Consider the following 16,081-nt stretch of genomic DNA (forward strand, 5'->3'; position numbering starts at 1 on the left):
TAATTTCATAGTTTCGGCTAAGATGCTATTTTTAGGATTACGATCACCTTCGCGCCTAGCGTCTGAAACCTTTTGCACAAAATTTGAAAAACAAGCATTTGGTGTATATTCAATTACTTCTTGAATATCGTCTACAATAAGACCGTGATTGAGATACCATTTGAGAAATGGCGTGGTCAGTAATATTCCATCAGCATGGTAACTGCTAATCAGAGTGCGGCGAGGTTGCTTTAACAGATTGTTATTCACGGCGTATTGAAGCATGGTTTCACCTATATCTTCTCTCGAGACCAGGGTGTTTTTAAAGATTGGTGGCATTTCCGCGTAATAAGCGTAAAGGTCTGAAGGTACACTAATAGTACACTGAACGAAACCAAAAAGTTGGTTTTTGACAACTGCCGAAAGTATCGATTCCTTGGTGATACGGGTACCTATTTTAAAACAGTTATTGTGAAGCGGGCGTAGTTTCTGTAAAAAACAAGATATCCTAGGGCAGACCTGCCACTTCACGAAAAAGGAAATCAGTATGACATTGTAAAAAAATCAGTAACTGGGGAAAAAAATCAGTATGAGACGTAAAATTATCCAATGGTTGGGCTACTCACCTAATTCTGCAACAGTTGTGATGACATGATGCGCTAGACATAGATCGTCTACATATGTTGGTCCTTGAGATGTGAATTAATCCTTTTCCGTTATCTGACTATCAAATAAAATGCAACTCTTTGTTCCCTCTCTCTCTCTACCACCAACTAATATTGCGAGTAGTTCATTCCTTCACATGTCTCTTTCTTCCACCACCATAAAATAATATTGCGACAATAGTTCAATAGAAATACTAAAACAAATTCACTGATAAAGTTATAAAAAGATGTGTCTATTTACAATCAACTACATAAACACTCCACCATACCTCCCTGCTATAAACTTTGATTGTTTTAAAAGCTATTTCTTTTCTTTTTGATCAGCTGATCAGAAGGACAGAATGAATAGCAACACTCTGCTCTCGACTACATTTTTGTTTTAACTTGCAGAATATCTGTCAGAAGATCCCGAGACATGCTGGCTCTCTGTTCTGTCTTATTTTTCCTGACAAGAGAAAAAATCCGTTCTGAATCTGCATTACTGTGAGGCAGAACACACAAACCTTTCATGAAGTGAGCTAGGGCTTCATATCTATGGTCACCATCTACCTCCATTTTTCCTATCCGAGACCACAGCACATCCACCCTCATCTTTAAGTCCAGTCCCACCAAACCATCCACCTGGAATTTCCCAAACTCCTTCTCTAACCTCTCCATATCACCACCCAACACCAAACACGGAAATCTTGTTGCCCAGTACCTGATGAACTCCATTTTCTTTTTCAGCCTCATACAGGGGTCCAAAACTTCAGCATGGTTCAGGGCTTCATGCTGCATTGGAAAACTTGAAAAAACATATTGAAGAGCAGTGGAGTAAAAGTTCCTCGTGTCCTCAAAAAATGTTGTCACTTCCTTGTCTGACATGAGTTTTAGATCAAGATAATTTCTTGTACCATCACCAATCATCATGTCCTCTCTATCCTTTTGCCTGCTCCTCCTGCTGTGCTCAATGGAATAGATGTCCTCCGCTTTGGCTATAGCCTCAGGCTTTATGAAGGCAATGAGGATATCCGTGGCAACATCGTGAAGGCGTTTCTGTAAGATGTGAACTGTCGGCTCCTCACGTTGAAGCAGCAAGTCAGCATTTACAAACATAGGGAGGGAATATTTGAGAAAATTTAGATAGGCTTTTGAAGTGCTGTTTGAAAAAAAAACAAGAATTCTTTTCAGCCGGTCTGTTGGCTTGCTCCCCAAAACGTCCTCATTAAAAAAAAATGCAAACAGAGCATCCCATTGCTCCAGAAGTCGCTCCACGCATTGAAGAAGAGAAAGCCATCTGGTTGGGCCATGTTTAAGGATTTTACGGAGAGCCGTGCCAGTTATTCTCTGAAATTCCTGCAGAGATTTCATCCTCTTCGTGCTGTTCTCCAGATAATGAAAAACATCAATCAAAGTCTCCTCCACATTTGAATTTAACTTACTGGCACCTTTCTTAGCAGCAATGTGCAGGAGATGTCAGGGACAGCCTTGGATATGAACATTTTTATTTTGTTTTAAAACAAATGCCATAACCCCGTTCTCTTTGCCTAACATGACATTGGCATTGTCACTGCCGAAACTTATACAATTATCCCAAGACAATCCAGCTGCCTTCAATTCAGTATCCAAGGCCATGAAAATATTTTCCCCAGTAGAACCACCATTTGGGGTAGCCACAGACAATACATCCGTGACAACTTTTTCTGCAGACTCGTCGAAATATCGCACGACTAAGGGGTAAAGTTGTTCACTCCCCTTATCATTACTGCCGTCGGTGGAGAGAGAGAAAGGTTGACGGTCTAATTTAGTAACTAAAGTCTTCTTATAATCACTTGATATTTCTGACACTAATTGTCTAGCTTTAGTGCATCCACATCTGAACTTTTTAGCGATGTCGCTATCAGGGAACATGTTCCTAAACAACTCTCCAGCATGGTCCGCTGTGGCGAGAGGCAAGTTGTGCTCCACTAAGAAATTCGCGAACATTAACTCTGCCTTCCTTACTTTGTCCTCCTCGTTTGATTTTTTGTTACCAAACATCGACGTAATAGATCGGGTCGAAGCACTGGATTTGGCACACGTCACATGTTTAGGAGTCTTAATGTGTCTCTCCAGGTCTGATCTAGCGCCACAAGCAATCTTAATATCGGCATCACAGAAAGTGCAAAAAGCGTACTCCTCACCTTTTTTAGACGCTGTTATAAAACTCCACGTTTTGGAATATTCTTCACGAAATTTCTGGACGACTACGCACTTTGGACAGAGGAGCTGCCATCTTTTCTTTCTACTACGATCTATCTAGTCCTAGTCTAGTTACGTCGATCTAATTTTGAAATGCACAATACTAGACTAATACAAGCACACGATAAAATAAGTGTCTCAGAATCCAGATAATAAGAATAAATTAAAATAAAGCACTAAAATAAAACAGCTCCAGAATTCAAACAAGTAAGGTGATGGAATGACGAGTGACACTTGTCACTCAAACTAACCAAAGCGTCACAACCCCCCCCCCCCCTTATTTTTCCCCAACACCCAAAATGGCACGCACAACGCCAATGTGGCAATCGGACTACTAACTTATTTAAAGATGGTGGCACTTGGTAACGAGTCAGAAGCCAGGGACCGCGGTGGTTTACCAGTACAGCTCGCTGTCGCTTCACAAAGGAAATGAAAACTAAATAACGCGCCGTGTGTGTTTTCTATCTGTGTGAGGGCATCACAAAGAGGCTCGCTACGTCATGTGATCTATCGAGGTATCGCGGGACGGGTCAAAGTTCACGATACTTGAAAATTATAACGTGCAACGTAAAGCACAAAGTAAACGTAAAAGAGAGGGGTGGAGGGCTGCGGGCCCTTGATCACTTGGTGAAATCGGTACGATTGGCATGCAGATCGGGAAATCGGTACGATCGGCAAGTAAATCGGGAAATCGGTAAATACGAAAAAAAGGTCTTGCAAATCGGTATGATACCGATTAATCGGTATGAATGGCAGGTTTGCTAGGGTCTCTTTTCATTTTTTTCCATTCACATTCATAAATTTCTATTAGGGTAATTCCCAAAACGTTTCTGATGTAAGCATTTTTTTCAGATGTTTTTTGTTTTCTTTGTTCAAATGTTTCACCAAAGAATGTGGTCTTATCTTTGATACAATCATGGCCATGAAAATAACAGCCTTGAAATTCGAGAGCAATTCGTTCAGTTTCAATAAACCCGTCGACCTTAACCTGTTTTTCATGACCTAGATCTTTTTCTCTTCCATTAAATTTATGACGAATAGGAACACCCTTTATATAACTCATCCATTCAAGCCATTCAAACGCTGCCTGTCCAAACTTGTCTATTTTCTCAGGTTTAAACGCGTTACTTTTCTGTCGTCGGATAAACAGACCGCTAGGCAAGTCTTGTTGAAGACAGTATAAATACAAACTATTAGCATCATAGCCTTTCAACGATTGTACAGGTTTATCTCCCCTGTTACATGTCCTGTTCTTTTCTATATAACGTGTAAAAATAATTGACGGTCCACCAACGATGTTAGATTTTAAAAGCTGATGAAGATGTTTATGCTTTTCATTGAATAATGAAAAAAATACATTTCTAGGAATGGTTTTAAATAAGTACCGGAGTGTGACCCCTGGGATCGATATCGCATTTTTGAAAATGTCTAAACCTAACTCTTGATAGAATTGCGTCATGCGATCAATTGCGGTTAACATTGGTCCTACGTTACGAATATTGTAGAATATTAAAAAATCTTTCATTGATCTCATCCCTTCCTCTTCCCACACTTTCTCACAGTACGCATAGTCTTCTTGAGAAATGGTGCAATTTTTTAATGAACTGAAAAATGCTGATATAGGCGGGAGAGACGTTTCCTGTAACCTATCTAGACTGTCAAAGTATTCGTAAGGAAAAAAAGACTTCTATTCGGTTACATTATAGGCTTGAAGAAAATTTGAGTAACTAAATCCGGGTGCAAGATAATTACAAACATCTAAAAATTTTAACTTATTATTTGATACACAAAGAAAATTGTTGTTCTTTTTTACTACTTTGAAATTTTCTGTATTCATTAATCTCTTTACGAGGTAAGTTTTTAGAACATTTAAATCATACATTTTAGAATTGAAACCAATTACAATCATTTGATGAAGATAGCGATCTAAAACAGCTTTCAATTTATGATTATCACCAATTTGTTCATACGCGGTTTTGAATGTCGTTTCACTGAGAAAGGCAAAGGCAAAAACGCTGATTTCTTCCAAGTAAGACACCATACGGTTGACAAATTTTTGAGGATCCCCTTCAGATATGTAACATACGGGTTTTTCGTAACTCGGAACATTTGAAGCGATTGCTATAGACATAGGTAAGTGTCTAGCATGATACATCGTTCGACTCGTTTGAGCTTTCGGTTTGGGTAAGTTATTCTTATCAAAATAAAACTCGATATCAAAGGTGCACCTAAACGGATACACGTAATCAGGATCAATACAAATTCCAGCTTCTGATAATTTCTCCAAATCGGTAGGAAGAAGTTGAAAAATCCCACCCGGGTACCTAGATTGATTTGCATTTCCCTTACATATTTTCTCGTGACGTAACAAAGTCGAATATCTTAATAGCCTTATCGAGGTCTCTGATATAACAAAAATGATCATTGACAAGTAAAACATACATCGTATTAGAATAAGTATTCGCACTTCTCCTAAAAACGACGTATCGTCCAGGAGTATGATCCAAGTCATATTTATAAACAATGACATTGATTTCAAATAGTGTCTCTATTTTGCCTAGTTCTCCTATGGTAACACCTGGAAATGCTGTTGGAAATGTTGATGTATACAGGCTGAATGAAGAGTGAGTGAATTTGTCTAAGTCATTAATCGGGTTTCCCCGAGCTAAAGCTAGGCATCTGAAGAAGCATAAATTATCGTTGTAAAAATCATATTGGGTCTGTTATAATTGCATTGTAGAGTGTATATGCATTTATTATTTTTAACACAAACGGGAATTTCAGCGTTACAACAACCAATAGGAAACTCTTTCATCTTATTGATATAGAACGTGGTCGATAAAATAGACTGAACTCTGAAACTCCAAATGGTCGTTATTACTAAAACTTTCAATAAATTCCTCAAAGTCAATCCAATTACTGATAAGTCTGGGAATTTCTAATGCTCTGTTATTATTAATAGAAGCATGGAAAAAACGATATTCTGAATTTTCTTGGTTTTGTAACAGAAAAGAATGGCTAAAGTTTATTTTAAATCTTACGCTTTGTCTGTTAAAAATCTCCTTAAGCTGTTGAATTATATATGGCGAATCCCATTCTATGGTGTACACAGACTGAAAGATCCCTTCTACAAAATGTGTCTTTATGGATTCTCGATGTTCTTCAAGTAACTGTAGCACTGTTTCATTTTCTTCGTTTGGTTCTACATAACTTGTAGACAATAAACTACACGACTGTTGTTTTTGTTTTTGTTTTTGTTCATGTTTTCGTTGTTGGCATTTTTCTTGTCGATTTTGTTTTTGTTTTTCTCTACGTTGTTGTTGTTTTATAATTCTTTCTTGTTTTTTTTAGCTTCTGTTTTTCTTGTTTAAAATGTATCTTTTGGTCTTTTTCCTGTATTTTTTTCTATTTTTTAACCTGCTTTTCTTTCAATTTATCTTCGGGTGAACTACACTTTACAATTTTTTGGTGGTTTTGTAAATTATCTTTCCTAGAAAAGTTCTTTTGAAATTTTGAACAAGAATGTAAAGTAACTTTGTTATGCTTCTGTTTATGACGAATTAAATTATGTAATAATTTAATACTAATGCTACATATTTCACAGATGTACATGATTAATAATTTAAAAAAAAACAAAAAAACATAAATAAAAAAAGGGGAACAACAACAAAAAATTATATCTCGTATATCACTACGGGATCTTTAGTCTTGAAAGGTTGTTCATTCCGCATTTGGGTTGTCTTTGGTTTCAGTGAAATCAAACAAGGCTGGTTTCTATCTTGTTTCTTTGTGTGTGTGTATAGTTGGTGGTTTCCTTCAATTCTGAAAAAAAAAAAAAAGAAAGTTTCATTTGAAATTGGATCTACTGATCTCACAGTAGAGAAATAAAAAACAAAAAAGTTTATTTTTAAATAATAAATAAATACATAACAAAGACAAAAAAACAAAAATACCAAACAAAAAAAAATCAAGAAAAGTTAAAGACAAATCATTAATTATAGACAACATCATTGGACTTAGATCATCTTGTGTATATGAATAATTATTATAGCGATATAATAGGGAAATACGACTCACTATAGATATGACAGCTCACTCCTTTTGTTTTCTATTCATTCGGTAATTTAGTGGTCATCTGTGTCTGAAATTTCAATTGTATCACTGTCGGATGAGATTTCAATAACTTCGGGAACTGCTGGTGATGGTCGTTGGGTGTCTATAGAACCTGAAATACAATGATTCATTTTGACTAAAAGGATATCAAATAATACCGGATACCAAACAAAAAAAAAGACGTAAATATAAATATATAGATAGCAACAAACAACAATTTAAAAATAAAAAATATTTTAAAAAACCAACAAAACAAACAATACTATTATTATTATTATTATTATTATTATTATTATTATTATTATTATTATCATTATTATTATTATAATGATAGCGAGCAATACTTAAACATGTAAATACAAACAAAAAAAAAACACAACAAAACAAAACAAAAAAAGAGCGGGAAACCCCAGAATGATACGGCTACAATCTTTAGATAGAATATATTTATCCTTGGATTATATATATATATATATATATTATATATATATATATATATATATATATATATATATATATATATATAATATATATATATATATATATATATATATATATATATATATATATATATAAATGTAACTCACTGTTGATTGAACTGCTTTCTCCGTTATTAGGAGTTGAATTGATATCGTTGTCTTCGTTGTCTTTGGGCGTCCCTGATTCCGGGTCAGTACACAACCGTACGATATTAAGAGCTTCCTCACGGCCTAATATGTCTTCCAAGAGTAATGTCTGTATTATTGGTTTGAATTTTTCAGTCAGAGTTTCTTTGGTATTATCAAACGCTTCGTTAAAAAATCTAATTATCTTGTCCTCCACGGGCAACATTAAACAGTCGTGTGATATTTGCCCGGGTGCAAAAATCCAACATCCTTCGCAATTTGCAATGTCAATGGCATAGATATGCCTCATCAATTCCTCTTTTATTTTTGTTAGGAAATGATCCATACCAAAGTTCTGCTAAAGAAGAAAATAATAAAAAATCATGTCACAGTATTTAAATCCTAATATATTATTGATGATGGCGACGAATATTATAATTTCTTGCTTTTTTTTGTTTGTCCTTTTTATTTTTCTTGACGAGGGTCCGTCACTGTCTTCCTCTTCTTGTTCTTCTTCTCCTTTCTTTGTTAGGACATAATTTACTTTTTGGATAAGTTTCTCGAGCCCTCTCCATTCGTCTATATTGAGAGCAATTCCCTTTTTTGACGGTAGCAACGCACCGTTATCATCTTTTCCGTAATATCGGATATGCACTTTTGTCTCTCCACCAAACTCACCAACGCTCATATAAATGTGGCGTTTTCCAATGGGGATTGGATCCATGTTGATGAATTTTTTTTTCAAAGTTAGCAAAAATAAAGAACTCACAAAATTAGAACAAATTGATCACAGTTGACTACAAGTCAAGTTCACCGAAGTGGAATGAAAAAGACGAGTTGGAATCTATTTTCATAGGGTAAAAAATGCTGACTTTGTAGGCGGATTCGAAAAATGCTGACGTGATATGCGCGGGAATAAGTCACTCAATTGATGGAAAATAACCAGATCAAGGTTCGTACTTTGTGAATTATCATCTCAAAACGGTATTATGTTGTGGTGAAGCAGATCAAGAAAATTGAGTTTAATTATCAAACTACCTAGAATTGGAAATTTCATTATTTTGAAATTTAAGATAAAAATCTCTACCTAATCAACGAACGTATTTATTTCAATTCAAATAATATAGAACAATCACGAAATTCAATTATATGTATGAAGTTCTACTCAATATAATACCGCTTTAAAGCGATTGGTCACATTAGGTTTTGTAAAGTAGAAGTAGGTTATCATAGGCGGGAACTAGAATGTCAAGAAAACAACACTTGCATTAATGAGTGTTCCAGCTGCAACCGATTAAGTGCGTGAGAAAAGTAAATTACTCTTACAGACATTCGTAACCTTCGTTTATTATAAAGAACGTGGGAAACATTAATCTCAAACAAGGAGTGTGAATATAATTTTTCAAAGAGAGAGAGAGAGAGAGAGAGAGAGAGAGAGAGAGAGAGAGAGAGAGAGAGAGAGAGAGAGAGAGAGAGAGAGAGAGAGAGAGAGAGAGTGTGTGTGTGTGTTTAATCCTATCAAAACTGTATTCATTTTATTTATTTTTCAATACAAACCAAAAAAAATAAATAAATAAATTAAAAAAAAAAAAATAAATAAATAAATAATAATAATAATAATAATAATAATAATAATAATAATAATAATAATAATAATAATAATAATAATAATAATAATAATAATAATAATAACAACAATAATAATAATGGTAATAATAATAATAATAATAATAATAATAATAATAATAATAATAATAATAATAATAATAATAATAATAACAATAATAATAATAATAATAATAATAATAATAATAATAATAATAATAATAATAATAATAATAATAATAATAATAATAATAATAATAAATAAATATTAAGCTAAAGAAATCGTGTTTACTGTACCCATATAACAAAACCTGGGGTTCAAATTATAGCTCTAATGTCCATAGACCTGGAGTTTACCAGTTTCTATATCGTAAAAAAAAACAAAACAATTGTTTACTATCCTTTAGATAGGACTCAGTTGATAAGTACTTTCCACCAAAATTAACAGACCCAGCTACACAATCGTTACTTTATATAGATAGAGGTGAGCAGAACAGCTAAACACAGACACACATACGATTTAAAAAAAACCATGAAAGATTTGAACATAACACCTATAAGACAGATCTAAACTTACTACACCATGAAAATAATGAACGTAGAATTTGACCTTTCACAATCCCTTAGTTGGAAATTTTTAGAAAGTGCTAATATTTTCTCACGACTGTAAAACAGGTAATTATTTTCTGGCGAGGGCTGGAAAGTAAATAAATGGTTTAGATGAAAGAGAGATAGTATCTTTGAAGAACGCGAGAGACATTTATTTTCCAGATGTGTGCGTAATTATTTGTGCGAGAGACATTCCGATGGTGTCAAGTACGGACGTATATTTTCCAGTTGTGAACGTAATTATTTGTAATCATAACAAGACTGATGTGAGAATTACGTTGAGTGGTATTAAGCCGGATGTGTATAAGGTTATATTTAAATAGCAAAACACATTAACGAAATGTTCCCATGGGAACTTTTAATTTCCTTTTTTAGACATTTTAAAGGTATACAATGGGTATATATAGATATCTGTCTCTCTATATAACTTCATTCTACTTCGGGTCTACAAAAACACTACAATCATTACAATAACGATGGATTTTTTGGAAGACCATTCCGAAGTTTATTTTCAAGAGAGGGGACAGGTTGAGGATGAATTGGATATATACTGGCAAGCGGCTAATAACTCGGTTGATTCAAGTCCAACAGTGGAGGTTGAGGAAGAGGATGTTGAGGAAGAGGATGGGGAGGAAAACAGTAATCAACAGCTGTTTAACAATGAGTCAATATTTATGAACATATTGAAACATTGGAAGAGGCATCTTGGGATACGTGAATTGAATATAACTACAGGCAAGAGCCCCATGCTTCCTGGGGAGATCGGTTTCTATAAACGCGGATTGTCGATGCTGACATATTCAAAATTCGTTTACGAAAACGAAGAGATGGATCTGGCACGATTCAGTTACGTGACAATCAAAGTTTATGGAGGACCTTGTCTATGTAAACTTCAATTGAGGAAACTTATTCCTAACAACACGACGAAGATTGATACTATATAATTCGTATACCACAAGGATTCTCCGATATGTGTCTTCGATTATAATCCGACACTTGACGAGTTCTATGCCAATCTGAATGTCAATAATGCCCTAAGATGCCGATTGCCATATACAAAGGCGCAAAGTGAAATTAAATGGACTTTTTTTTATCTCTCAGTTTTACAACTCTCGTTGAGAATTCTGAGGGATAAACAATTGTGGCCGGTTGATAACGAAAAGTTCACAACAAGTATCATGGGATCTATCGCCCCAGATTTTGAGACCGAACCAGCCTATCCTCTACCTCAAAGACCCTCTTATCCAGAAATCGATACGGAGGACTTTTACAACCAACAGTCGTCTCTTGTAGTTGGAAAAGATCCATATCAGGAGGCCATTGAGAAATTAGGAATCTATTTCTCACAATAAAAAACCTCTCTTTCAATCCTTTTACCTGTTCTCTTTCGAGGAGGTCTCACGACCACCTCAAAATAAATCAATGTACGATTGGCACCTTACAACATCTACACAATACACACACCCACATCTAAGCTGTTTATTCTAAGTCCAGGAGTCAGACCTGGGAAATGAATAAACACTCCACTTAAAAGGTAACGCGGCTCAGCGTTATAGTCCTTGGACTGTACTGCGTGGCCTCAATTTGCGCTGCGGCGCGGCTGAACCAGTCGGAACATAATAACACCGGGATAGGATCCTTTTAGCCATTCAATCAGCTGTATAGGCCTATTAATACGCAATTAACCATTCGATACATAATCGATGGCAAATCGAACACTCAATAAACACACGCTCAGGTAGGTCACATGACCTTTCAATACAAAATCGAACTCAAAATACCAGTCAATACAACATCGAACTCAAAACAACAAACCACTCTATACAACAACGAACTCAAAACAATACCATTCAATACATCATCGAACTCAACATATCGATTAACAGGTAAAAAACCAATCATCCTTATCCTTCGTCAAAAAACGGTTTCTAATTGAAAACAACCTTTATATACTACTTACACCGCTCAATTTAAAACGGCAGAAAGCCTGGCCACATATTTATTATGAATTGGGTTTGTCTTAGATGACAAAATAAACAACAACAACAACAACCACAAATGAGACAAACAGAAAAAAAAATCAAGACTTTTAAAAATAATTTAAAAAATAGAAGAGCACACCAATGAAAAACAACGAGATTATAGACCATAAAAGAAATTCGTAATTAATCGACAACTGATTAAATAACTACTTGATTAAAAAAAAAAACAAAGCTAATAATAAATAATGATGATGATGACGATTACAACAAGAACAGAAAAGTATTGAAAAAAAAAGTGAACCCTACTGGGAATTGAACCCTCTACCTTCGAGTTCAGAGTCAAAACAGCTTAACCACCAAGCCGCAGATTCACTATACTTCTAAAGACATTTAATCATGTTTGTTTAGAAATTTACAGATATTATTTGAACGTCACTCTTATTTTGATTTTTTTTAAAATGTTGTCAATTGCACAATAGCAGAAATTGAAAAATAACAATCAAATTATTTTGACACCTTATGTTACGAGAAAAATCGAGCTGTTAGTTACTGCACGTGTGCAATCTGGAAGTAGGTCAGCAGTTTATTTACATTGCAATCGAGATTGTCTCACTTTTCACTCTTTCTATAAAAAAGAGGTCCTAATGGATACTGAATAGTGCCAAAGCACTATTCAGTATCTGATACTGAATAGCCACTTCAATACAAAAAGTACATTATAATATATACTGCCCAAGAATAGTGCCTAGGTAGAACCCCCCCCCCCCCCCCACCCCTTCTCTCTCTCTCTCTCTCTCTCTCTCTCTCTCTCTCTCTCTCTCGCTCTGTGTGTGTGTGTGTGTGTGTGTGTATGTTTTAACCTGACCTGGGCAGCCGCGCCTGCGTGCAAAAGGGACCAGTCCGCCATCCAGTGCTTGCCAGGATACATTAGACCATAAATGGCACTCATGTAGTATGCAGAGAAACAATACTCATAAACCAGCATCTGCAAATAGAAAGTGACATATCACTATCACTCACTGTATTATATATTATCTTCATATTGTCTTAACTCCAATTAATCTCATGAAATTGAAGAGGTTCTCAACAATTGAAATATCAGTGGCGTGGGGCCATTGGATCGAATGGTGCCAGGCACCACACAAATCTTTTAAAAATCATTAACAGCATAATTTAATTTAAAATAAAACTGAGAAATTTTAACCCCACTGCCTTTCGCCAACTCGCCAACAACATACTGCCTTTTTCGTCTCCACTCTATTCAAGATTCCGAATCACGCACCGTGCCGACTCGTGGTGTTGGTGACATCACTGCGCGAATTTATGACTAAATCAAACATCGTGGTGCAAAGCAATCCAAGCTCCAGTTAGACTCCTTCCGCACTAGGACAATACTGTCCCAGGACAAATTTGTCCTGTCCCGCTGGAGAAAACTTCTATTCAAAAGGGGTTCCGCACTAGGACAGGACTGTCCCGGGACACACCTGCGCGAATGCATTATTATTTTTTTTTTTACAAGATTCAAAAGTTTATTTGTAGGCAATTGTCAATATAACTCATACAAGAATATAATATTTTCATCAACAAATCAAGTAAATAAAATCAATAATAAAGCAAGGCAAACAATGATAGTAATAATGATAATAATAGTAATAATAAAAATAATAATAATAATAATAATAATAATAATAATAATAATAATAATAATAATAATAATAATAATAATAATAATAATAATAATAATAATAATAATAATGGTGATAATAATAATGTAAAAGCTTCATATTAATAGATTAGTTATTTAATAGTTTGAATTATAAATTAATAATTTAAAAAATAAGTCCTTGGTACAACTCTAATAATGTCAATTTTATGAATCAACATATGATACGACATGACGATAATGATTTTTTACACTGTACAATGGGATTTGTTTACATAAGATTTATATAATCATGAAATATTCTTATAGCAAGAGTAATATTATTGCTGCTGCTACTACTACTACTACTACTACTACTACTACTACTACAACTACAACTACTACTACCACTACTACTACCACTACTACTACTACCACTACTACTACTACCACTACTACTACTACTACTACCACTACTTCTACTATTACGACTACTACATCTACAACAACAACTACTACTACTACTACTACAACTACCACCTCTTCTACCACTACTTCTACTACTACAACAACAACAACTACTACTACTACTACTACTACTACTACTACTACTACTACTACTACTACTACTACTACTACTACTACTACTAGTAATGGATGAAATAGAGGTTGCATATTTCTGTGCTTTACTACGTGGAAAAAAAAAAGGCAAATTGAAAGAGAAAACAATATTGGGTGCATCCTTTAATGACCCAAAGATTGCTCAAGGGTCAATTCCGTAGACTCTATGGTGATCTCCGATCGTATCTTAAAACGACTTTTTTGGAATCACCTCATTTTACCCAGGTGCAAATGAGTACCAGTTCGCTGATGAAAGTAATCTTTGACGGACTAGCATCATTCAAGAGGATAATAGAAAGTCAGCATGGCTCGGTGGTACGGTCTTTGCTTCGTACCCGAAAGGCATCAGTTCGATCACCCGCTGATGCGCTGTGTTGCCTTGAGTAAGTCACCTCCCTAGCTCAATTTGCGGCGCTGCACTAATGCTAACGCCTGGGTTATACCTCGCCCTAGCTCAATTTGCGGCGCTGCATTGCGGCTGACGCCTGGGTTATTCCAGTCTTCCCTTGGAATAGACCCTCGAGAAAAATTTCCCCTATGGGATGAAAAAGGGAATTTTATTTTTAAAAATTTTAAACTGTTATCTGTCTGCTCAACGCTACAGCAACATGGATAAGTTCCAGATTTGTAAGCTAAGGAGGCAAGATGGCCTATGGTTAGCGCGTTGTACTCTGGACTCAGAGGTTCTGTGTTCGATTCCGACCGAAGCCAATTTGTACTTTCTAGAGCAAGAAAATCTACTCCAATCACTCACTCCATTCAGGTGTAAAAGGGTACCTGTCAAGCTGGGATAGTAATCTGCGATAGACTAGCGTCCTGTTCAAAAGTTTTCAAATAAATACGTTAATTGTCCGCTTCACGCTATTGAAACCGGAATAACTCCTGCACCATTGGCTACAAGGCTCTAAAGGAGTAATTTGTCTTACAATGAGTCCAAGTGGCTCAGAAGGACTTACTTAAAAATATTTTCATTGAAAATTCCCGAAATAAATAACGATAAAGATAATTGATCCCACAAGGTACCGAATAGATGTGCGACCGGTTTTAGACACGTTACTGCTGTGTCACAAAGTGTGACACTTCTTAAACTATATTTATAAACATACGTTTTTAAATTGCCGAAAATGTTTATGTTACTATGCCTTCTGTACGTGGTTTCATCACATAGAATTATTTTTTGAATTGTTCTTGCTTTTTTATATTCAGAATTGAAATAAATAAATAAATCATAACTGTGAAATTGAATGTAAGCTTCAGTTTAATATACGAAAACAGATAAAATGGACGTTTCGGGTTTCCCCTTCATCAACAACACATGATGAATGAAAAACTACAGACGAATGAGATAATGTGGTAGTGGCGTTGTAAAGATGCATAAACAAAAACATTGATGGGCAGGAAATTGTATGCTACTTTGTGAGGAAGCGCGAATTAAAACAGAGCAATAGAAATTTATAAAAGGTGCGTACTTAATTATGTTAAAAGAGGGGAGGCGGGTAGGAACTGTGTAATGCAGTATAGAAGACAGTGAACTAAAATAAAGTGTGGACTATTGTTGGAAAATAAATACAATGGAATTGGAAATAAATACAAAATGTAAGGGATGTAGGTATTAATATATTAGTGGCATTAGCAGCAGCAGGAGCAACAGTAGAAATAGTAGTAGTAGTAGTAATAGTAGTAGTAGTAGTAGTAATAGTAGTAGTAGTAGTAGTAGTAGTAGTAGTAGTAGTAGTAGTAGTAGTAGTAGTAGTAGTAGTAGTAGTAGCAGTAGTAGGGATGCAGAAAATAAAGACAGGCATTTCAATTTTGACACGGCGCCGCCAAGTCTGGGACTTTTCTGTCCTAGTGCGTAAGTCTGCTATATTTTTCTACTATCACAAACGATATGAACACGGGACTGGGACAGTCCTGTCCCGTTGATTTTGTAGCATTTCACAACGGCTTGGGACACAACGGGACTGTTTTGTCCCGTCCCAATAGGTGCGGAAGATTTCTCTAAATTCTATATGTTACAGATTTGGGACAGGACTGTCCCAG

General features: G+C 35.3%; 2 protein-coding genes across 3 annotated transcripts in view; both read right to left on the minus strand.

Moving 5' to 3' along the window:
* LOC144965517 (transmembrane 6 superfamily member 1-like) overlaps nt 1-16,081 on the minus strand; it is a 184,734-nt gene that overhangs the window by 19,122 nt on the left and 149,531 nt on the right. Inside the window, exon 7 of the mRNA XM_078900927.1 lies at nt 12,644-12,763. Coding sequence (XP_078757053.1) covers nt 12,644-12,763 — 120 coding nt within the window. The remainder of the gene's footprint in view (nt 1-12,643; nt 12,764-16,081) is intronic.
* Nucleotides 1,003-9,105, minus strand: LOC144965519 (uncharacterized). Of its 2 annotated transcripts, XM_078900929.1 has the most exons (3): nt 7,565-9,105; nt 6,942-7,089; nt 1,003-6,686 (listed from the first exon to the last, which is right to left on the minus strand). In XM_078900929.1, exon 3 carries the CDS (start codon nt 1,992-1,994, stop codon nt 1,011-1,013), a length of 984 nt encoding a protein of 327 aa, XP_078757055.1. In that variant the 5' UTR covers nt 1,995-6,686; nt 6,942-7,089; nt 7,565-9,105; the 3' UTR covers nt 1,003-1,010. The 2 variants fall into 2 exon arrangements, with proteins under 2 accessions (XP_078757055.1, XP_078757054.1); XM_078900928.1 differs by lacking the exon at nt 7,565-9,105 and having other exon boundaries at nt 6,942-7,166.

This window comes from Berghia stephanieae, chromosome 2, assembly GCF_034508935.2.
Source record: "Berghia stephanieae isolate SIO BIC M18660-M18661 chromosome 2, UCSD_Bste_1.3, whole genome shotgun sequence".
Classification (NCBI taxonomy): Eukaryota; Metazoa; Mollusca; class Gastropoda; order Nudibranchia; family Aeolidiidae; genus Berghia; species Berghia stephanieae.

Coding starts and splice junctions, on each gene's coding strand:
- LOC144965519 (XM_078900929.1), bottom strand. CDS start 1,994: ATGAAATCTCTGCAGGAATTTCAGAGAATAACTGGCACGGCTCTCCGT.